This window comes from Phyllobates terribilis, unplaced genomic scaffold (assembly GCF_046119375.1).
Source record: "Phyllobates terribilis strain yellow unplaced genomic scaffold, ASM4611937v1 Scaffold_4__5_contigs__length_816908805, whole genome shotgun sequence".
NCBI lineage: Eukaryota > Metazoa > Chordata > Amphibia > Anura > Dendrobatidae > Phyllobates > Phyllobates terribilis.
Genome location: NW_027362764.1, coordinates 516,054,053 through 516,078,932, shown reverse-complemented (window position 1 = coordinate 516,078,932; position 24,880 = coordinate 516,054,053). Strand labels below are relative to the sequence as shown.

General features: G+C 43.2%; 1 protein-coding gene across 1 annotated transcript; it reads left to right on the top strand.

Annotated features, from left to right (window-relative positions):
• Positions 1-7,657: 7,657 nt before the first annotated feature.
• CUNH6orf62 (chromosome unknown C6orf62 homolog) lies at positions 7,658-15,379 on the top strand. Its single transcript, XM_073678859.1, has 5 exons — positions 7,658-8,985; positions 11,530-11,706; positions 12,211-12,333; positions 13,527-13,661; positions 14,110-15,379. The coding sequence occupies exons 1-5, from the start codon at positions 8,857-8,859 to the stop codon at positions 14,233-14,235; spliced, it is 690 nt and encodes a 229-aa protein (XP_073534960.1). The 5' UTR covers positions 7,658-8,856; the 3' UTR covers positions 14,236-15,379.
• Positions 15,380-24,880: the final 9,501 nt, after the last annotated feature.

The following is a 24,880-nucleotide window of genomic DNA, read 5'->3' as shown; positions in this document are numbered from 1 at the left end:
ATATAGGGGTTTCCACGTTACTGGTAGAACAAAGACACTGGAAAATTGACACAGCTCCCACCCCCTCAAATAAAATCCAGTGAATTCTGCACTCCTAAATCCAAATGTCCCACTGTTTCTGAGCCCCACTGTGCCGGAAGGGCAGTAAGCTGCCATGTTTAGCATTATTATAGTTGTGAGAGCCCAATTAATAATTTACTGTGTGCATGTCACCAGAAGCACAAGCTGGTCACAATGAATGGGCGCTAAACTGGTATATTTGCAATTTTCCAGAAAAAAGCATGACGTGGTTATTACAAAATAGTCACTACAGCAGTAGATGAATTCATTGAGAGGTGTAATTTCTACAATGGGTCACTTTTTTTTTTCTGTTCTGGCACCTTAGGGCAAATGACGCCGCAAACTATTCTACCAAAATCTGTGCTGCTAAAGCCAAATAGCGCTCCTTCCTTCTCAGCCCTGACATGCAGCCTAACAGTAATTTCACATAGGGCATCACTGCGTTCGGCTGAAACTGTGCAATGAATTGTGGAGTCCAATGAAGTTTCCAATATGCGGTCACTTGTAATCAAATGTAATTTTTTTCCACAAAAAAAATTATATGGGCACATCTAAATGTTATAAAGTTTTTTGAATCATCTGTAGATTAACAATGCTCAGTACACCACTAGATGAATTCCTTAAGGGGTCTAGTTTCCAAAATTAGGCACTTGTGGGCGTTTCTGCTGTTTTGACATGTCAGGGGCTCTGGAAATGTGGCATAGCATTCACAATCTATTCTAGACAAATTTACTCTCCAAAAATCAAATAGAGCTCTTTCCTTTCCTAGCCCTGCCATGTGCCCAAAAAGCAGTTTTTGACCACATATGGGGTAGCATCGCATTCGGAAGAAATTGCATAACAAATTATGGGGTTCGTTTTCTCCTATCATCTATTGTGAAAATTACAAATTTTGGGCTAAACTACATTTTATTGGAAAAAATTAATTTTTAGTTTCACATCCATATTTTAAAAAGTTCTGTGAAGCACCTACGTGTTCAACAAGCTCAACAACCCCCTAGATGAATTCCTTGATGGGTCTAGTTTCCAAAATGAGGTCACTTGTGTTTTTTTGCTGATTTAGTACCTCAGGCACTCTGCAAATGAGACATGGTGTCTGCAATTTATTTCAGGCAAATTTACGCTTTAAATACCAAATGTCGCTTCTTCCCTTCTGAGCCTTGTTATGTGTCAAAGCAGAACTTTATGACTACATGTGGGGTTTCGCTTGCACTAAGAAGAAAGTGGTAAACAAAATTCTGTGGTCCACTCTTGTGTATTATCTCTTGCAAAAGTGAAAAATTTTGGGCTAAAGCAACATTTTCAGCAAAAAATTAAAATTTTCCTATATAACGACATAATGTTATCAAATTCTGTGTAATACCTGTGGGTTGAAAATCCTCACTATACGCCTGGATAAAATCCTCGAGGGTCTAATTTCCAAAATGCGGTCACTTGTGGGCGGTTTCTGCTGTTTGGGTGCCTTAGGAGACCTGCAAATGTGACATAGCGCCTGCAGTCTATTTTAGCCAAATTTGTATTCCAAAATTCAAATGGTGCTCCTTCCCTTCCGAGCCCTGCTGTATTCCCAAACAAAGGTTTCTAACCATATATGAGGTATCAGCGCGCTCAGAATTAACTAGGTATCAAATTGTGGGGTACATTTTTTGTTCTATCCCTTGCAAAAGTGAAAAATTTGAGGCTAAAACAATATTAAGAGGAATAATTTTTCCTTTTTTTTCATTCTACTTTGCAATAATTCCTGAAGGGTTAACAAATTTCCTGACATCAGTTCTGAAGTATTTGAGGAGTGTGGTTTTTAAAATTATATCACTTTTGGGGAGTTTCCAAAATATAGACCCCGTAAAGTCCATTTAAATCTGAGTAGGTCCCTAAAAAAACAGGTTTTGTAAGTTTCTTGGAAAAATGAGAAATTGCTACTAAATTTTTAAACCTTCTAACATCCTAACAAAATAAAATGGTGTTTGGAAAATTATGCAGATGTAAAGTAGGCATATGGGAAATGTAATTTATCAATTATTTTGTAAAGCATGACTAACTGGTTTAACCCATTTCTAACCTTAGATGTATCCATATGTCCTGGTGCCCTGGTACTTACCGACCTTGGACGTTTGGCTACGTCCAGGCGATTTTGCACGCACAGTGGCTGTGCGTGCGCGATCGTCACCGGGTGTCAGCTGATTCTGAAAGCTGATACTCGGCTCTCAGTGCCAGGAGTGGTGCCTGCACCACTCCCGACACTTTAGCCCCCTTAAAGCTGCGATCGCAGCATTTAGCGAGCAGGCAGAGGGACATAAGCCGCTCTGCTCTTGTATCGGAGACCCCGTGACTTCATCGTGGGGCCCGATCGTTGCCATGGTAACCCTATGTCGTCATGACGACATGCAGGTCACCAGGCACTAGCAAGGTAGTTAGATCATGCGCAGTGCATGATCTAACTAACTTGTGTCTGCAGGGCTGACAACTATAAGGCATAGCAGTGATCCTGCACTGTTATGCCTTATAGCAGCGATCAGACTTCAGAAAGTGAAAGTCCCATAGTGGAACAAAGTAAAAAAAAGTGAAAAAAAAGTTGTAAAAATATAAAAAAAAAAAAAAAAAAAATCACAAAATAATAAAAAAATATATTGTACCCATAGATAAAAATTATTATGAAAAAAAAAAAGCTATAAAAGTACACATATTTGGTATCGCTACGTCTGGAACAACCCGATCTATAAAACTGTCCCACTAGTTAACCCCTTTAGTGAACACGGTAAAAAAATGATTAAAAAAAGAGGCAAAAAGTGATGCTTTATCATCATACTGCCAAACAAAAAGTGGAATAAAACGTGATCAAAAAGACAAATGTAAATAAAAATGGTACAGCTGAAAACTTTATCTTTCCTGCAAAAAACAAGCAGCCATACAGTTCCATCAGCGGAAAAATAAAAAAGTTATAGCTCTCAGAATAAAGAGATGCAAAAATAATTATTTTTTCTACAAAATAGTTTTTATTCTGTAATAGCGCCAAAACATAAAAAAAATGTAAATGTGATGTCGCTGTAATCGTATTCACCCAAAGAATAAAGCTACTTTTATCAATTTTATAATATGCGGCATAAAAAAAACACCAAAAAACAATTCTTGAATTGTTGTTTTTTGTTTATTCTGCTTCCAAAAAATCGGAATAGAAAGCGATCAAAAAATGCCATGTGCCCAAAAAATGGTACCAGTAAAAACGTCAACTCGTCCCGCAAAAAACAAGCCCTTACATGACTCTTTTGGCCAAAATATGGAAAAATGATAGCTATCAAAATATGGCGATGCAAAAACTAGTTTTTGCAAAAAAAAGCGACTTTTAGTGTGTGACAGCTGCCAAATATAAAAAAACTATATAAATCTGGTATCGCTGTAATCACACTGACCCAAAGAATAAAGTTGCCTAATAACTTGTACCCCACGAGGAATGGCGTAAAAAATAAATAAAACAAATTCTTCACATGCTGATGATTTGTTCATTCTTCGTCCCAAAGATCGCAGTATGGCTCGGCTCACATTTATCTTGCACTTACATCGGGGTTTCCATGTAAATCTCTGAAATAAGTGATTCAGACTGAACCCCCGGTGGAAGATTCTCTATAATGAGGCAGATGGAGGCACTATGGATGCCGTAGGATCTGTGATCCGACGGTGTCCGCCTTTTTATTAGGCGTACATAAAAGTTCCGTTGGCTACAGTTTTGTGTGCTTCTAAAAAGAAGGACACTGCTGAACAGAGGCCAGACAGAGTCCAGAGTAACTCTGCTGCCTCATTATAGTGAATGGATCCCTCGGGGGTTTCATCTGATTCACATCACTCTGAGATTTAGATGTAAACCCCGATATAAGTGCTCAGCGTAGAGCGCCAGATAAATGTGATCCAAATGTTATGTTAATTGTTCCTAACCAAAGCTTCAAATCAATCCACAAAAAAAGCAAGTCCCCACTCAGGTCCATCATTTGTTATCGGAAATATAGTGGCTTCCACATTACTGGTAGCACAAAGGCTCTGAAAAAGCACTATGGCTTCTTGCCCCCAAAAGAAATTCAGCAAATTCTGCACTCCCAAATCCAAATTCCCCCCTCCCTTCTGAGCCCCAGTGTGTCTAAACCACAGTTAGCGTCCACATGTTTGGCATTTCTGTAACGATGAGAGCCCACCTAATTTACAGGTGCCTGTGTCCAGACATGAGCTGGGCACAACGTACTGGTCAGTACAACGTACTGGGCACTACAGCTTACTGGGCACTACAGCAGCAGTTTGCAATTTTCACTCAGCAACATCCGCTGCTGCTTGTTTCTGGAAAATACCCATGGAGTCAAAATCATCACTACACATGCAGATAAATCCCCAAAGGGGTATAATTTCAAAAATATGGTCACTTGAAGGGGGATTCTGCTATTCTAGCACTTAGGAGCTCTGTATATGGAGTCAGCATACTATTCTAGCAAAATCTGCACTCCAGGAGGCAAATAGTGCTCCGTACCTCCCGAATCTCGCTCAGTGGCTAAGCAGTACTGTACAGCCATATATGGGGTTTTTCTACATTCAGCAGAAATTGTGTGACAAATTTTGGTGCCATTTTTACCAATTTCCCAGTGTGAAAATGTAAAATCTATCGCTAAAACAAAACTTTGCTCGTAAAAATGTAATTATTCTTTCTTCACCGCCCAATGGTGTAAAATTCTGTGAGGCACATGTGGTGTCAACATGTTTACTGCACCCCTAGATTACTACATTGAGAGGTGTAGTTTGTAAAATGGAGTCACTTATGGGGAGTTCTGCTGTTCTGGCACCTTAGGGGCTCTGGCAATGTGACATGGCACCGTCAAACCAGTCCTGCAAAATATGAACACCAATATGGCGCTTCTTCCCTTTTGAGCTTTGCACTGTGCCTCAAAAGAAGTTTTAGACCACATATGGGGTATCGACATACTCAGGAGAAATTGCACAACAAATTTTGGGGTCTATTTCCTCCTTCTATCCTTGTAAAAATGAAAAAATTGGGGCTAAAACAACATTTTTGTGGGAAATATATATTTTTTTCACTTTCACAGATCAACGTTGTAAAATTCTGTGAAGCACCTGTGGGTTCAAGGTGCTCACCACACATCTAGATAAATTCCTTGAGGGATCTAGTTTCCAAAATGGTGTAACTTGTGGGGCTTTTTCACTTTACAATGTGTCACAAAAAAAAAAAACAGTCTTAGGGCTCTTCCACACATCCTGATATTTCCGGTACCGGAAAAAACAGTACCCGAGATATCCGTGTCCGTGTGCACCTGTGCCACCCGTGTGCCGCATAAGGAACACACATACCGGCTGCTGAACACTGCCCTCATCATAGTCCCCTGCCGGCGCTGTGATCACCTGTAAAAAATAAGGATAAAATAAAAAAAATCCATATACTCACCTGTCCTAAGTGTCCGGCGCTGTAACCCATGTGACCGCTCACGCCGAGAAGCCGGGGTGAATGACTCCTGCAGCGAGCGAACCCCGGACCTCCGCTGCGCTCAGTGAGTGACAGGACACCGCTCGCTGAGTGCAGCTCCTGGGCCTGCTCTCTGTAACGCTTCATTCTCCCCGGCTCCTCAGCGTGAGCACTCAGATGGATTACAGCGGGGGACATGTAGTACAGTTGAGTATAAGGATTTTTTTATTTTATTCTTATTTTTACAGGTTGACACTGCAGGAGCAGACTACAACTCTCATCATTGTCCCTGCTGGTGCTGATTGCAGCGCCGGCAGGGGACTATGATGAGGGCAGCGATCAGCACCTGGCGTTTGGGAATAGCTCTATAACTGTACTGCTGATTCCCAGGCGCTGGTACGTGTCACACGAATGGCATCCGTGTGCGGTACGTGTTTAATCCCTTTAACCCCGAAAGTGGTTTGCACATTAATGACCAGGCCAATTTTTACAATTCTGACCGGTGTCACTTTATCAGCACAATTTTGGAACCAACATTTTTTTGGGGTTAGGAAGTTCTAAGGGTTAAAAGTTGACCAGCAATTTCTCATTTTTTCAACAAAATTTACAAAATCATTTTTTAGGGACCACATCACATTTGAAGTAACTTTGTGGAGCCTGTATGACAGAAAATTCCAAAAGTGACAACATTCTAAAAACTGCACCCCTCAAGGTGCTCAAAACCACATTCAAGAAGTTTATTAACTTACCAGGTGTAGTGATGAGCGAGTATGTTCTGTTAACCTTTCCGCGAGCATGCTCGAGTGCTTGCAGAGTATCTTCAGCGATTCTTGGTGTTATGTTTTCGTCACTCAGTGCTCATGATTTGCGACTGTTTGACCGCTTTAATAAGTGAGGAATGCCTAAGAAACAGGCATTCGTCACATGTATTAAAGAGGTCAAACAGTCGCAAATCATGAGCACAGAATGACGAAAACATAACACCAAGCACTGCTAAAGATACTTGGCGAGCACTTGCGCATGCTCGCCGAGAGGGTTAACAGAACATACTCGCTCATCACTAACCAGGTGTCAGCTGTGATAATGAGCTGACACCCAGCGGCAATCGCACCAGCACAGCCTCTGTGCAGGCGCGATCGCAAGGGCGTAATAATGCCTATCTGGTCCAATAGGCCCATGGCGCAGATACGTATTATTACGTCCGATGTCAGAAAGGGGTTAAACGGACACATTGACTTGAATGGGTCCGTGTGATCTGTGCTGCCGGCCAAAAAACAGGAACGAATACCACAAGACAAAAAAGAAGGCCCTGATTTATCATTTCTGGGGGGGTTTGAGTCACTTTTCATTTTTGTGCCAATTTGTTCACAATGACTCACGCAGTTCAGTAATTCTGTGCAGTCAACAACGGTCTTTATTTTAATGTTCAAACTATTTTTGCACCTTTTACAGCAAAAATGGTCAGAAGTTTCCCAGAATGGCAGAAAAATTGTGGTAAAAGAACTGGAGCACATTTCAGAAAAATATAGCAGCTTTTTTAAGTAGCGGAAACCTCAAACCCCACTCCCAGAGGCAAACAAGAAAAATCAGGTGAACACATAAAATAGGCTTTAAAAAATGGCAAAAACACCAACAACTTTATCAAAAAACAGGAGCAAATGCAAAAATGAACCGAATGTTCTGGATTCAGAAGACTCAGCACAGCCTGCAGCGCCAGGTCTGCAGCTGACTGTTGTTCACTTCCTTGTTAATAAAGTTTAGTGAAGCCCACACTAACGAGCTTTCCCTCTTGTCATGTGAGGAGACGTCATCAGCTGCTCGGCTAAACATAGTGCTCGCCAATGTGGGCGCTACCATTTGTGGAGGGGGGTGTCATAATACCGTGTGGAGCTGTTGCTATGCTATTCAGATGCTAATTGTGGAGTGCTTTAATATTACACATTGAATTGTGTCCTTTCTATGGCTTTTAGAATGGAGTTGGACGAGTCCAGTAATGTAGTAAATAAGCGCTCCCTCTGTCTGGTAATGGTATAACCCGGAGGCTCCCTGGCGGGAGAAGGCAGGAGGTGACGCAGCGGCGGCCATCTTCTCCTTCTGTGTGTTGTGCTGCTGGCTGTGTGGACGGCTCCCGGGCTGTGACGCCTCTGCGTGTTCGCGCTGCCTTCTTGGAGAACATAAGCGAAGACGAGCCGGGGTTTTCGTCAGTTCCTGGACTGCGTGGTATCGAGGCCTTGGCCTGCCGCCTCCTCCCCCTCTCACAGCGAGACCCCCGGTCCGGAGTATGGGTGGGTCGGGGTGGAGTAGGCTGTACAGCCCGCTGAGCAGTGCGGCTCACAAGCAGAGGGGTCCGTTGGGGTCCCTGGTGTTTTCTTGACATGGATCCCCCCGGAGTCGTCACTCTCCTCGCCACCAGCCTGCCCCTGAACAGACCGCTGATCCGCCATCCTGACAGCAGCGCTCCGCCTCCAGCAGACATGACAGGTAGCCGGCGTGGCTAGGACAGCAGACAGCCCCTCGTGTACTCCCCGCACTGATCGGCCGACTATCGCACAATCCCACACATACAAGTCCGTGTGTCATTTTCGTTCTGTCGCCTCTGATCACGACATGCCCTCCTGTACTCCTTACCGGTGACCCCTCATCTAGCTGGTGTCAGGGTCAGTCTCTCCTATTGTACACCCGCCATCATGGTGTTCCTCCCTATGGGGTGTCGGCTGATCTTCCACATGGGCTTCCTCTCTGCCCCCAAGCCCGGTATTTTGGGGCGACTCTGCTGTGAACACCCCACCCCCACCTGTCAGACGAAGAAATAATCTCCAGCTGTTTTTTGCACTGTAGTAGGAGGACAAGGGGATCTGTAGAAGTCCAGTGACGTCATCTCTTCTCTTATGATGCAACCTCGGGGCTGGCTGAGCAGTCTTAGTTTTCCTTTCTGTGCGCAGGGAGGCCTACCAAGCAGGATGGCTTTTGATTTTATGGTGTAGGATAGTAGCCGGTGACATCTTTGTTTTTTTTCCATTGTTGGCCCATCTCCCCCCCCCCCCCCCCCCCTAGCATTTTAACAGTTGTGTTTCTGGTTTTCTCCATGTATATGATGCCTCTCTTAGTTTCATCAGATGATAACCTCCTTCCTGTCAGTTGCCCGGCCACTCTGTTTCCTGACCCCGGTAGTATGACAGGCCTGTCTCTAGTAGTGCTGACCTGACTGAGTCAGTCATTGGAAGGAGGTAGCATGGCTTGTTTCTGTTGACTTCGGTGTCTCACGTGCACAAAAAGAAAATACCCGAAATTTAGCGATAATTTTAGAAGTTTCGTAGGCCTTTTTGGTGGCATTACAAAAAAAAATGGGGGACCCCAACTCACGGAAGAAGCAGGCTCTGAACAGACTGCGCTCTCAGCTAAGGAAGAAGAAAGAGTCTCTAGCTGACCAGTTTGACTTCAAGATGTACATCGCTTTTGTGTTCAAAGATAAGGTAAATTGTCCTCCAGACAATCTGATCAGTGGCCACAGCACAAACTAAAGTTATTGAGCAGCTCATCTGTTCCTGGGAAAGCTGGAGATGACAGCTAGCAGCTGGGGTGGACTCCTAAGTGGTATATCTGTCACATGCAGAGATGAGCTCTCTGCCCCAGAGCTAAAACTGCTGTGTATAACGTAATGGCAGCCATATTGGTTGTCAGCCTAGGAACAGACTAAATTGGCTTTTCATTGATTATATAACTTTTTTCCAGTACTCATATTTAAAGCGGTTGTCCACTACTTGGACAACCCCTTCTTGAACTAAATGTTTAGCCCGATTAAAATAAAAAATCTTATACTCACCTCCCGTGCAGTCTCCTTTCCCACGGTGTCAGCATTCACATTCCCGGGGCTCCAGTGCGGTTGTTGTGATGCTGGCGCCCAATCAGCTGGGGTCACTGTCTCTGCCTTGAGATGAAGAGGAAATCCGGGCTGGGGCTGCTCCTGACTTTCATGTTCAATTTGACTGGAGGCGAGGACAGTGATGCAGACGCTGATTGGGGACCGGCATTACGTGTCACAACAACCGCACGAGAGCCCAGGGGAGAGCGAGTGTCGATACCGAGGGGTATGAGAAGGAGGTGTCCAAGTAGTGGACAACTTCTTTAAAGTGACCTGACCTCAAGATTTATGTTGCTGAACCCACAAGGAGCATGTATCCAAGCCTGGCTGAGCAACATGTTTTACTGTGAAACACTGGACTGGGACCATAGCGAGAGACCTGCTTAGTCCAGGACGGACTTCTCTCCACACTGACCCAAGTGATGGCCTGCGAAATAAACTGGGGCGAACAAAAGACAGACTGCTTTCTAAACTTACTTGAAATCCTGTAGTGTTTGAGTAAAACATACCTAGTTGCAATTGAACAGCGAGGCACTGATTCATTCGAGTGACCAGTTTTTGCTCTTATTTTATTCCTGCTGCTCCCCTTGAGTATTTCCATATGTTGTTTTTTTTAATCCTCCATATGGTTCCAGAGATATGGGCACGGCACTTTTTACTTGGTGCTAATTTCTATGGTGTTTTCAAGTGTATGTTGCCCACAGGATTCTTTGGGGGCATGTCTAGGCTGCTCTGTTTATTGCCATTTTGAGCTATGCCCCCATTGGTAGTCCACTGTAAAAATTGGCACCAAATAAAAAGGCTCATATCTGATACCAGGGATCCAAATTGATCAGCTGTTTGAAACCTCAGCAGAGGCCTGATGTAAATGGTGTACAGAGTTCTCAGGCGGTGACTGCAGCTGGAGGATCCCCTTCTAATCTGCTATTGGTGATCTATGCTAAGGATTAGCCAGCGATATCAAAGTGATGGAAATTCCCCTTAATGATGTTTACGATTTCACATTGGTAAACTTGCTTTATGAGATGCTGTGATGTTATAGCAAGGTATATGAAAAAGAGGAGATATCTGCGCTAGAGATGAGTGGATCAATTCGTGGGACTCTGATCCAGGTCAGCGGTAACCACCAGATAGAGGGCCCTCAAATCTCTTAAGGTACCGTCACACTTAGCGACGCTACAGCGATCCTGACAACGATACGACCTGTCAGGGATCGTTGCTGCGTCGCTATGTGGTCGCTGGTGAGATGTCAAACAGTCAGATCTTCCCAACAATGCAACGCAAAATCACGCCTATGTGTCTCAGATCTGAGTCACCAACGAGGTCGTTGGTAAGGTGTCAAGCACACCGATGCATGCTACCCAGCGGGACCTCAACGATCAAAAAATGGTCCAGGCCATTTCGACACGACCAGCGATCTCACAGCAGGGGCCTGGTCGCTGCTACGTGTCACACGTAGCGAGGTCGCTGTTGCGTCACAAAACTTGTGACTCAGCAGCGATCTTGCTTAGTGTGATGGGGGGCTTTGCCTTCTGAGGTCCCTGGCTCTGCATTTAATTAGCTGGATGTGGCACGTCATTTATGCAATGTGATGCAGGTAAGGTATAAGATTCGTGGGCCTTCCGTCTAGCTGCCAGGTATCACTGATCTGGATGCTGGACTTGAGTCCCACAAATCGATTCTCTAATCTTGTCACCAGGAATTTGTGATCTCTTGATAATTGAGAAACCATCAAGCCAAAAATGTAAGTCTAGTGCAGTTAAATAAACGGGGGAAGCAGGAGAAAGTAAGTGTGCATATATATCAAATTTAGGATATTGCCTTTGTTACATCACCTAATATTCTTAAATCACAATCTTTTTGGCCCCAGTAGGTGATTAGAATCTGTTTGATGCATTTGGCGTATCCTCAAATATGGCTTTCGTATGCGATATGATCATGGCCTAAGTTGTCCTCCTGATTCTAGTAGATTACTTGGAAAAGAGAAAAACATTAGTTTGGAATTAATGTCGTGGGTTCAACTAAACGTTTATAAGAAAACATAAAATGTGGGTGTGTAATTCTTCTGCAGCTTCTGTGTTGTGAACCCAGTTCAGAAGAGTGCACTTATTACATCTCATGCTGTTTCTTTTTTTTTTTTTTTTTCCTCTGCTAGAAAAAGAAGTCGGCTCTCTTTGAAGTGGCTGATGTTATACCAGTTATGACTAATAACTATGAAGAAAATATTCTGAAAGGCGTGCGGGATTCCAGCTATTCCTTGGAGAGTTCCCTTGAGCTTCTACAAAAGGATGTAGTACAGCTTCATGCACCTCGCTACCAGTCAATGCGCAGGGTAAGAGCTCGATCAGACAAGCATGTCAATGGACTACACACAGACCAATTGTAGTTGATAAGCTAAATGTACATAGGAAATTTACTACACAGACCGATGGTCAACAGAGTAAAATCACAGCATGCATTAGTCTGGCCTTTTTTATGGCCCAGAGTAATGCATTCCATAGGTGGGCAGGAACGTAAAGCCAATCATACCTGCAGTGAGTGGCTGTCTTGACTTTAGTTTGTGCCATACTACCATCAGGACCTGGCTGGAATCAGTCTTCTACTTTTCACACTTGGCTTCTGGATTTCCCTTTGTCGTCTTATTTATCATTCACATGAGCAAAATACCAATGCTTGAATTTGGACATGCTACTTGTGTAAGGTCAATGCCTAACAATCTGCTCAATGTCCAAGCTACATCCTTCAGTGTTAATGGCTTTATGTGAGGCGTATTTAAATAAAAATGACATTTCATTCATAGAGATATAAAGGTAACACTTATGTTTGCATTTTATAGGATGTAATTGGATGTACTCAAGAGATGGACTTTATACTTTGGCCTCGGAATGATATAGAGAAGATTGTTTGTCTTCTGTTTTCAAGATGGAAGGGATCAGAGGAACCCTACAGGCCTGTTATGGCAAGTATATTTTGTACATGTACTGGCTAATAAAACTGATACCATTTTATACAGCCATGTGACTACAGAATGAGTTGGACCTTTTGGTAAACACTTATTGGCACCTTGTTGAGCTCCTGTTTGTACATGGTTGTCTTGGAAAAATATGAAGCTTTAGGGTATGTTAACACGCGGCATTTTTTTTTTTTTTTTTCTGCAGCAAAACTGCGTAAAAATCATAAGGTTTTGATACGTTTTTGTTTCCTATTTAATAGAATGGTGAAAACCCCTCTGACTGAATTAAAAAACAAGGGGGGGGATGTGCATGAGATTTTTGAAAAAATGGCACGAATAAACATACCCTTAGGCTGTGTGCCCACGATGTGTTTTTTAAGTGTTTCCACAGCGGCAAAAACACTTAAACGCATGGTAGAAGGCCTGCCATGTTCCCCAATGATTATCCGCATGTGCTGCGCACATGCTGTAGAAATTTCCGCTGCGGATTATCATTGCGGAAAAAAAAAACGCAGCACTACCAATTATTTTGTGGAAGCGCTGCGTTTTCGCCGCCGTTGACTTGCATTGGAACTCATGGAATCCGCATCACTGGATCTGTACATGCGGAATCCAAGCGTTTCAATGTGCGGATGGTACCTGGGTCTGGAGGAGAGGAGACTCTCCTCCGGACCCGGGTACCATAGTACCTGTAAAAAAATTAAATATAATATTTACCTTCTGATGTCCCCTGGTCTCATTGTCTTCGCTTGCCGGCAGATCGCGGTGGACTGAAGGACCTGCACTGACGTAAGTCATGTGACAGTAGGTCCTTCAGTGTAGTGTACCGTGAGCTGCCGACAAGCCAGGACGGATCGACTAAAGACATTCGGGGGCCATCGGAAGGTAAGTATAGATTTATTTTTTACCATTCTTTAAGGTCACACTATATAAATCCATGCCTTTTGCATGGATTTATATAGTGTGACCAAGTTGTCAAGCGGAAATGCATGTGAACGCTTCACATCCGCTTGTCCCTGGCTGGAAAACACGCATGTACAATCCGCATGCGGTTTTTCTGCCAGGGAGATGCAGAAACGCTCAAGAAAAATCCAGATCATTTCTGCATCGTGGGCACATAGCCTCAAAGATCTGATTATCAGTTTGTACTGATGGTGTCTTGATCATAAACTTGTGTTTTTGTTTTTTCCTTTTTATAGGCAAAGTTTGAATTTCATCATGGTGATTATGAAAAACATCTTCTGCATGTACTAAGCCGGAATGACAAGGCTGGAATTGTTCTGAACAATCCTAACCAGTCAGTGTTCCTCTTCATAGACAAACAGCACTTGCAGGTTAGTCTCACATTGCCACACTGGCCTAAATTGTAACTAACTTGGAACTGCATGAAAATTGCACATCTGATCTGCAGCAATTTGAATGAAATTCATGGAAGTTAGATTTTTAAAGAAAATCACACATTGATCTGCAGCATGCTTATGTTGTGTAATTGCTGTAGAAATACATTGTTGCAATCTGCTGCAAAATTCCAATGTTGCATACTAAACTTGCCGCTGGCTTTTTTTTTTTTTTTTTCCCGGCTATCTGCCTGCAAAAAAATTAACATTGTAATAGGTTTGTGATCGATCTATAAAAGTGACGTGTGAATGAGCCCTTCAACTGTAAAATTTTCAGTGTCCCATATATAAAAGTGACTTGGTCTGTTTACTGGCTTTCTTTTTTTTTTTTTTTTAAGCAGATACAATGTGTGTATATACATATATATATCTTTCATTTCTGCAGACTCCTAAAAGCAAAGCCACAATCCTCAAGCTATGCAGCATCTGCCTCTACCTGCCACAGGAACAGCTCACCCATTGGGCGGTTGGCACCATTGAGGATCACCTTCGCCCGTACATGCCAGAGTAAGGTTGTGACCAGTCAAACTGGGAAGATCAGTTAATTTTTGTTTTCTTATCCAATCTCAAGAAGAATATGGACTCATGCTCCAGAACACTTGTACGTTGTGAACCTTCATGCTGGATAACTTTGTATTTTTATTTTCTTTCATCACTTTGTACCTGAACTTTTTTTTTTTTTTTTTCTTTACCATATATTTTTTTTTTTTTTTTTTTTCCGTTTTGCATGGACCTTGTGAAAGAGAGGATGTTCTGAAACATCTATGCTTTAGCCTTGTAAAATGTGAAATGATGGGACTTTGGCACACTGAATCAAATGTATCAGAAAGCACAAGGTATTATTTGTTTTTGTGGTCTTCCCATTTGCACTGGTCATATCCCCCTAACAAAGTTTCTAATGTTAGACTATAGTTGTAAGGGTGAAACATGAAAGTAACAGGTATAAAAGCTTCACTGCTTTACCAAACTATGAAAGCATTATCTGAATCGCTTCAATGAAGCAAGGATTTTCCACAGTAAATAAAGGCTGGCCTTGGACAGATTTATAAGAAGAAATCCGGGAATTCAGAATTTGCTTTCATACCTTAGTTCTTATTGCAGGAATGAGACAAAGTGTTCAGGCACTTGACCTTTTTGATCTCTTCTCCCAGTTGCTGCATACAATCTGCATTTCCCATTGTGGGTGCATTAACATTAATATAGCCTAGATGTCTGCAGTGGCTATATTAAATGTAAGTCAAGTACTTGGGAACACTGTGGAAAACACGCTCTGGATGGAGGAAATGAGGCATAAACCTGCTGGTATTTGGGCAGTTATTACTTTTTGTAGAGTAAAGTAATACTTCTATAATAGTAAACCCATGGTGGGTTCTGGAAACTTAAGTTATAAAGCAGTTGAAAACTGTAATGGAAAGTTTAAAGCGTGCCAAGTTGGATAAGGATATTTTTATTTTGTGCAATGAAAATAAAGTTGACTACTGTATTGTATTGAAAGAAAGCTTTGCTCAAAGGGTTTCAGTACCTTTTTTGATTAAACTTGTATAGGCCTGCTCCCGTTGGCTAATACTAGTGCTTACCTGGTTTCAATTTGTATCTAGCTTTTGTTTGAAATTGGATTACATTGAAAATCTAAAATAAACAAGCTTAAATCTCAATGTCCATATTGTCTTTAATGCAAGTGTTAATTTTTGCTATCCAATGACTGCGAGAATCTAAAGTAGTAAATTTCTAGTACTGATAAGCAGTGTGAAAACATAACTTGAAGAGTAACCGGGGGAATGTGGCCTGGACAGCATGGAGAGTGGACGTGCTCTGAGCAAGCTCTGCTACATAAATCCCTTTTTCAAAGTTCTCTACCAACATCCTAACAAACCACTCACCTGGGGAGGTACTTGGTTTGTCCCAAAGGCACTGTGGGGAAGTGACAGGCCTCAATCTTGTAAGGTGAGGGTGACACTAAAGATGTATAACTGGGGCTGGAGGAGCGTGAAGGGTTATTTCCCTGCTAACAGGCCCTGTGCTGTCAGTGGATGTCCAGTGGACAGTGATCTAGTGCTAGCCTGCAGCGCCTCTGAGATGCTGTTTGCCATCCTTGCTTCTTCTAGGCTCCTTCTCTGTAAGTGAAGTCAATGTGGTTATGTCTGAGCACCATCTCCTGGTCAAAGCTTGAATTACAGCTGTTTTCTTGCAGGAACAATTAGAATCCTGCTCACAAACCCCATCTATGGGTTAGTGAGAACTAGGTGTCTTAGCAACTATATCTCTAAATCTATGAGCTCCACCCACTAGTCAAGGTTACAATTGCTAGTGGTTCATGGTGTTTCTTAATACAACTTCAGTGGCTCATGCTGCAGTTATTAAATTGATGTGAGGTCCTATCCAAAGCCAAGAACTTGATGTTAAAATCCAAAAGCTGTGCGGCTCCCCTCTGAGGTGCCGTATACTAAAGTGCCTGCAAAAGAAGAAAAAGCTTTACAAGTAAAATCTGCATCATGATTTAACTTCTTAAAAGTGCACACAATGCTGGAAATAATTGTGACGCTCTGAGATTGTGGGTTTTAATAATAACCTAGGCAGGTTAACGATGCAACAATATTTTATTCCTCACATCCATGGTAATACAGCAATTCCAGGTAAATGTCCAAAATACAATTGTCTTGGTCCACAAGATCCCCTTCCCGGGACGGTAGTTCCACTGCCTTTGTGCCAGTATAGTCTATAGTCATAGTCCCCGATCCTCCAGATGACAGATAAAACGATGGTTGCACAGATAATCCAGTAGCAACAATCCTTTTAAGAAAGTTTAAATCCAAACGACAGATGCCACAACTGCAGCATGTTTAACCGGTCGGTAACTGATCTACAACACTCCATATGTCATGCATTCATTCATCCATCCTTCCAGGCCCTCAGTCTTGATCCTATGCCTTTGTCATTCCACTAAACATGTGGCTTCTTTTCTTTTTCTCAGTACCTGGGTCTGCATGTGAGACTTCCTGTGGTGACTGCCCTCCCCTCAGATCTACAATGGGCCTAGATGCTGTTTGAACAATGGCTTAAGGCTCCTGAGATACTGATGAGATTACTGGAATGCTGGACACATTACAAGTAAAATTAGTTTACATAAACTGACGAGCAAGCAGAATATTAATAAAACACAGCAAGAAAATCTCTAATAAAACACTAATATCGACAGAAACGGAGCTCCGTGCTGGAAAAGTATCAGTCTTTAACCCCTTTACAGCCTGGGACTTATTAGTACGCACCAGGCTGTAACCCCCGGTTCAGTAAGGGCTCTGGCGCTGAGCCCGCACTGAACCGGGCAGCTGTAATAATCAGCTGATATGTGCCTGCAACAGCTGCGGGTAGAATCGCGATCCACCCGCGGCTGTTAACATGTTAAATGCCGCTGTCAGATTGACAATGGCATTTAACAGCGCTGCGCTGGAAGCGCGTCACCCTGCCCATCGGTGACCCCGTCACGTGATCTCGGGTCACCGATGGGTGGTCATGACAACCCTGGGTCTGCAGCAGACTCCAGTGGTTGTCATGAGCTGATCGCTATGAGCGCCACCTAGTGGTCGGCACTCATAGCACAGGAGCATTTCTGCTGCATACAGGGGATCCACTCGTCCCCTGTATGTAGCAGAGGCGATCAGACAAGTGCTGCTTCTAGTCTCCTATGGAGACTATAGAAGCGAGCAAAAAGTGGAAAAAAAAAAAATGGTATTAAAAAAAAAAAAAGTTTAAATCACCCCCCTTTTGCCCCATTCAAAATAAAATAAAAAAAACCTCATACACATATTTGGTACCAACACGTTCAGAATCGCCCGATCTATCAATATAAAAAAAATAATCCGATCGGTAAACGGCGTAACGAGAAAATTCTAAACGCCAGAATTACGTTTTTTGGTCGCAACAAAATTGCAATAACGCGATCAAAACATCGATCTACCCCAAAATGGTATCAATAAAAACTTCAGCTCGGCGCGCAAAACATAAGCCCTCACCCGGCCGACCCCAGATCCTGAAAAATGGAGACGCTACGGGTCTTGGAAAATGGCGTTTTGTTTTTTTTTTTAGCAAACTTTGGAATTTTTTTTCACTACTTAAAAAAGAGCCTATACATGTTTGGTGTCTATGAACTCGTAATGACCTGGAGAATAAGAATGGCAGGTCAGTTTTAGCATTCAGTGAACGTGGTTAAAAAAAAAAAAAAAAATCTGTGATATTGCACTTTTTTTTGCAATTTCACCGAACTTGGAATTCTTTTTCTCGTACACGATATGGTAAAACCAGTAATGTCGTTCAAAAGTACAACTCGTCCCACAAAAAATAAGCCCTCACATGGCCATATTGACCAAAAAATGAAAACGCTATGGCTCTGGGAACAAGGGGAGCAAAAACGGAAAATCCCATGGTTGCGAAAGGGTTAAGTGAGCAGCTCCTCACATACCTCCCCCACTTCTTCAGTATCAGACAGAATGTAAGAGGTCTCACCTTTGAGAATGAAACTTTGTATCCACCAGTTTCTTCAACGCATATTCCATGTCACCCTTGTGAATAAACTCCTCAATCGTATAATAGAATATAATCTCCTGCTTCTCTCATATGATGATTCAGATCCTGCCAGCTCTCCAATGGGGGAAGCCCTGAGACGTGGACTCTGTATTTATGTTGCTGGGACAGGGGTCTGTCCCTCCCGTGTGTTCCTCCATAACCTCCCCCTGATCCCCGGTTTGTTATGGGAGACTCCACACATACCCAATGAGAACGAAAACTTGTATCCATTGCGACCAACCCCAGAGTGCAGACCCACCAGCTAGGAAAATGGTCACTTGGCGGCCAGGTAAATGGTGTTCTGGGGAAGACAATATCTGGGCTGACCAGGGTGATGGTAGACCCAGTGTCCTGAAGTCCTTGGGCCTCCTCCCTGATGTAATTTACCTCCCCCAGGTTTTATTCCTTCATGGTAAGTCATTGCATTTTATGTATTACTCACCACTGGCCCCGAGTTAGTCATCGGCATGTTGAGATTGCTCCTTTTCCTATCGGCTGATGCAGGGTGAACCGGTCCTTGTCTTTGGGTTACGACATTGACCCAATGGCAGACCAATCCTGCTCCCAGATTGTTTCCCAGCAACACATCTACTCATAGATGCTTCACTACTCCTACATCCACCATTCCATGACACTTACCCCAATGTAAATATAGTCAGGCCCTCCCGAATGTTATCTTGAAGATCCTGATTTGTCGCTTGAATGCATTATGGATTGGTCCAAGTGCAGTTTACCTGTATACTTAATGGCTCCTTCTAGATTGGAGGCGCATTATTAAGAGAATCGACCAGCCTGTTTGAGAGTTGTTTCCAGATCTGTGACAGAATACAGACAGCTAAATGTAACCCTGCTTTTTCCCATCTACATTCTAAAATTAAAAGATTGAGAAAACTTATCGATTGCAGGTAGAATAAGTTTAATTTAAATGATCCTTTTACCCAAAATACTGTATTACAGCCCTCTCCTATATATATTCCCGAATGTATAACTCAGACACTGGAGAGCAGGATAGCTTCATTTGTGTGGAATAACGGGCACACAGGGTATCCCTTAGACATCTTGTAGCATCATGCAAAGCTGAGGGCATGGCATTACCGGACATTTGGATGTATTTGGCAAGTCAATTAGCACACCTCACTGACAGACATCAGAAGCGTTGAGGATAAAAATGTGGTGCCTATGTCTGAAGCGCCACAAAATGCCTGCATGTGAGGGCCGATTTCTCTACGGTTATAATTGCATCCACACATTGTTACCTTGTTCCCTTCAGTAAGGGATCGGGAAGTGTGCACAATTCCTCAGAGGGGAGGAGGTGCTTCTGAAGTGTAGTGTGCTTTAGTGGAGCAGTGAAGTGTGAGGAATATGGAGCATCATGGAGTTGCAGGGGAGAGCAGTGTGCTCTCAAAGTACAAGCTGCACAAGGCAAGGTATCAGTTCCTAGAGCCATAGAGGCTTCCCGAGTCTGTGCTAAACTGAGAGACTGCTCGGCCTTTATAACTAGCAGAAAAGGGCTTTTGCCAAGGGGCTCAGCAGCTATATAGAATCAAGAACACTGTTACAAGAGAAAGTATGTGTTTTCCCAGAGGATTCAAGTTGCCTGCTTGTTGGAAGGGATCACAGATCCAGTAACTGTTCACCTTGGACCCCTGGCGGTCCAAGGAATAGTTTACTAGAGATATAATTAGCAGGAAGGCTACATACGCCACAGCAGAGAAACTGAGCTCTCACCCTACAGGTCCGTCCAAAATCCTTTGTGAGGGTTGTATGGAATCTTCTGGAACTGTTTGCAGACCTTCAGTTCATGCTGATTATTCTCTGCTGTGCCATTCCTGCTCCAACGCCCCTGGGAGCCAGCCCTGTTTGGGAAGGGTTAATCATCTGGCACTGTTCATCTCCACCTAACTCCCAGGGGCCTTCATCAGTGCCCGGTCATACCAGGTCGAACATCTCAACTGGCGTCACAAACCTTTTATTAACCCCACAATTGACAAAGACTAGCACGCGCCCCCAGTTGGGCCTGACCAGCATTCGGACCGCCATGCACCAGTACCGTGACCACAGCGGCCGGCTGGGGTGGCACAGACTCTTTTCTGGCGTCACGAACAGGCGCCTAAGGACCCTAACTCTTCTAAGGAACAGTTGTTTTGTTTCACGTCCCTGCAGTAGCAAGGGAATTCTGGTGATAGACTGTGCATACAGTGTCTGAACTCACGGTGGGTGGAGAACTGCTAGCTAACACTGCTTGAGGCCCGGTTACCCGGGATCCCACCGGAAAACGCATCAGCGGAGTAAAAAGCCTGCTGCAACAGGAGCAGTGAGTCACACCCCTGCAGGGGTTAACAAGTGGGGAAAAGTCTAGTCTCAGCAACCCTAGTGGGGCAGCGGCTCCCATATTGCCTTAAATTTTGGATGCAGCATGGCTGCCACAGTATGCAGGCGAATCGCACACCTTAAGCGACTTCAAAGAGAAGCCTGTTTGAACTTTACACCATGTCAGAAGAGCAGAAAATTACCATACTTAAGAGTCAGCTCAGTGACGCAGCCCAAAGAGAAGTCAAATCTTGGCCAGCTACTGATAAAAAGACTGTAAAATACATTTTTGTTAAATTCAGAGATACCTTTGATACCCATACTGCCTCAGAAATAAAGATGCGATTTTTTAGTTGCAGACAGAAAGCACAAGACACTGATTGGAACACAGAAAGACAACTGCAGTATAAAAAGGTTCAGCAATGTGTAGAACAGAGTCTTACCCAAGCTAGACAAAGACAGGAGAGAGATTTTAATCAGCATGCGCTGGCAATCCCTCTATCCCTAGGTGAACAAGTGTTGAAGAAAAAGAGAAGAAACCACAAGTTGGACCAATGGGAGGCCCAGCTTTACACCATTCTACCATCTAACCATAACAGCAAAGTGTGTACCATCTCCAAAAACGGCGGAAAAACGTGTACTACTGTATTCCGAGACAATCTGAAAATATGTCCAGCCCAATTGCGCGAAAGAGTTGAAACTAGGAAAGTCCCTCCGCAGATAGAAGAGGCTGACACAAGGATTCGCACCATCCTAGGTGAATTTCCTCATTCTTTGCTGCAAGTCAACAATACGATAGTAGTGCCAGTGAAGTTGTTTCCACAACGGTCCTTACCAGAAACACCAAACCCTTCCGAAGGAGAGGAGCAGTTAATGCCAGCCCCTGATGCTTTGCATGCTCAAAGACCAGAAAACTTGCCCCCTGCTAGCTGTCAGCCTGCCGTACCTGTGGTAAGTTCAAAGAGTGGTAGAAAGTTGCCTGACCTTGCTATTTTGCGCAAATCACAGCGTAGTACACAGGGATAGACCCCTTCTCGCTATAGGAATGATTCCTAGAGCAAGGAAAACCAATAAGTAGATTTGATTTGTATTTATATTGAACTATTCTTTATGTAACGTTATCGAAAACTGTTGAAAAAGAAGTTGTGCCCACATTGACTAATGTGAGATTTCAGCAACCCTTACGCTTTCATCCACTACAACTTGCATCACAAACCTTTTATTATTAACCCTAAAATTGACAAAGACTGTCGCGCGCCTCCGGTTGGGTCTGACAAGCAGATGGACCGCCATGCACCAGTACCGTGACTGCAGCGGCCGGCGCGGCACAGAAACCCTTCTCATGCGTCCTTTTAGCAAGGTATATTTGTATCCATTGCATGTTTTGTGGTGTGGGAGGCAAGAAGGCGATCTTTGGAAGCCCAACCAGTCCTCGGGCAGGCATTGCTGGTATGGAGGGCGATAGAAGGACTTATCAAGATAGTTAAGATTCATGCACATACCCCTTTTGACACAGTGAGAGAGTCCTGGAACTGTTATCCCTGTTTGGGGAACTGGGATGGGAGAAATGAGGTGTTTGATTTCTATCCCAGGTATGTACTGAATCGGGGACTTTCCTATTGTGCAGACCATCAATGATCTGCCATATGCCCAGATTTTTAATTACCTTCATTTCAAACATGTTATGATTGCAATGATGGGTGCAAGACCATGGAACTTGCCTACCCCCCTTACTGCTTTGGCACTGGTGCTTAACCTTCTCATCTCCCAGTTGATGTCCACCTTATATTCAATTAACTAGCTGTACTACCCAGCTTTTCCCGGGTTAATAACTGCTGTTAGCAAAATAGAATGTGTTAACAAAAATGTATTCTCCACACAAAAACCACAAAACAAATAGATAGAAAGTTCATTTGCTCTTGAGGAAGCAGTTCTTGTTCTCTTGTCTGCAAGCCTCGCTTCCCTCTCCTCAGAAAGTTCATTGGCCCTTGAGGAAGCAGCTCTTGTTTTCATGTCTGCAAGCCTCGCTTCCCTCTCCTCAGAAAGCTCATCGGCCCTTGAGGAAGCAGCTCTTGTTCTCTTGTCTGCAAGCCTCGCTTCCCTCTCCTCAGAAAGTTCATTGGCCCTTGAGGAAGCAGCTCTTGTTTTCATGTCTGCAAGCCTCGCTTCCCTCTGCTCAGAAAGTTCATTGGCTCTTGAGGAAGCAGCTGCTGTTCTCATGTGTGTCAGCCTTGTTTCTCGGTCTTCACATTTTTCATTGGCCCGTAATGCAGCTTTTCTTTTCGCATCAGCTGACATTCGTGCCATGAAATTCCTTTTCTTATGAGGCATTATTGCGGTAAAAATAGTCTGTAACTGGCAGTTTCTATATCCTCTCACATAGAAGTAATGTGACTGACATCAGCCTTTCCACCAACACACCCTAACTGACATCTTATTACCTTACACAAGCTTTCTTATACTGAGAATGTCCTTTGTTGCCTATATTAACCAATCACAGCTCAGATTAACTGTAGCAAAATAGAAGCTGAGCTGTGATTGGTTGCTATTGGCCGCCTGATAAATCTTTGTGAGATGAGTTTTGTGTGTGCTGAGGGAGGTATATGTGTTCAAGCACGTGGTAGTGTGTGGGGCATTTTGTGTGTGTGTTCATATCCCCGTGTGTGGTGAGTATGAGTATCCCATGTCGGGGCCCCACCTTAGCAACTGTATGGTATATACTCTTTGGCGCCATCGCGCTCATTCTTTAATTCTCCCTTGTTCACATGTGGCAGCTGTCAATTTGCCTCCAACACTTTTCCTTTCACTTTTTCTCCATTATGTAGATAGGGGCAAAATGGTTTGGTGAATTGGAATGCGCGGGGTTAAAATTTCACCTCACTACATAGCCTATGACGCTGTCGGGGTCCAGACGTGTGACTGGGCAAAATTTTGTGGCTGTAGCTGCGACTGTGCAGATGCCAATCCTGGACATACACACACATTCAGCTTTATATATTAGATTCCTTAATAAGTGGGGAATTTTCCCTTGTTCCTTTTAACCCCTTCACCTGAGCTGGTTTTCACCTTCCTGACCAGACCAAATTTTACAATTCTGACCAGTATCACTATGTGGTAACAACTCTGGAATGCTTCAATGTATCCCAGTGATTCTGAGATTATTTTCGATACACATTGTACTTTATGTTATTGGTAAATTTAGGCCGATATTTTTTGTGTTTATTTGTGGAAATATCAGAATTTTGGGGAACATTTTGCAATTTTCAAACTTAATTTTTATACCCTTAAACCAGATGGTTATACCACACTACATAGTTAATAAATAACATTTACCACATGTCTACTTTACATCAGCATCATTTTAGAAAGATTAATTTTTTTTGTTAGGGAGTTAGGGTTGAAAGTTGATTAGCAATTTCTCAATTTTCCAACAAAATTTACAAAACTATTTTTTTTGGTACTAATAAAGAAAATAATCAGCTCACTCACGGAACAAGGATCACCAATGCATAGATAAAGCCTTGTAGTACGACGAGTTCAATGCAGGAAAGTGGAAAAATCCAGAAAAGGGGTCCTTAAAATAACATCTTTATTGAAGATTCATTAACAACTTATGACAGTCATAGCACGTCATGATCATGAGCGGGTGCCAGTTCCCGCACCATGATATGCTATGTCTGTCATAAGTTTAAACTGTCACTGTCTCACGCTCGCGGTGGCGGCAAATGTCCTCAGCGCATGCGCGGTGAGAACTTTCCCACGCTTGCGCTGACGTCAATGAGGTGAACGAAGTTCATACAATATGAACTCCGCTCAACTTGATGACACTGTGAGTCACTGAGGTGCGCAAGCATGCGCTCTTCAGTCTCTCTGCAGGATGGCAGGCTGGATAGTCACATCAAGCTACTATGCAGCCTGTCATCTAGATGTAGCAGAGCTTGTCCCGTCGTGGGACAAACGGATTATGTTCTTCACGTCAGAAAGGTGAGGATGAGGTTGGTTTATTATTTTATTTTATTACAGGAGAAATGGGAATCAGAGGAAAGGGCGTAATGGTAAGTAGGGTTTAATTTAGAACTATTAATGGAGTCTGTGTGGTTATTTCAAATAAAATATTTAATTCTGGGTGTGGGTGTTTTTTTTTTTGTTTTTTTTTTACCATTTCACTTTCACTATGGGGTTAGTAATGGGGGTGTCTTATAGACGTCTCTCCATTACTAACCTGGGCTTAATGTCACCTGGCATTATAAGCTGACATCAACCCCAGCCCTATAACCCCACTTGCC

Coding starts and splice junctions, on each gene's coding strand:
- CUNH6orf62 (XM_073678859.1), top strand. CDS start 8,857: ATGGGGGACCCCAACTCACGGAAGAAGCAGGCTCTGAACAGACTGCGC. Junction 8,986..11,529: donor CTTTTGTGTTCAAAGATAAG/GTAAATTGTCCT, acceptor TTCCTCTGCTAG/AAAAAGAAGTCGGCTCTCTT. Junction 12,334..13,526: donor AACCCTACAGGCCTGTTATG/GCAAGTATATTT, acceptor TCCTTTTTATAG/GCAAAGTTTGAATTTCATCA.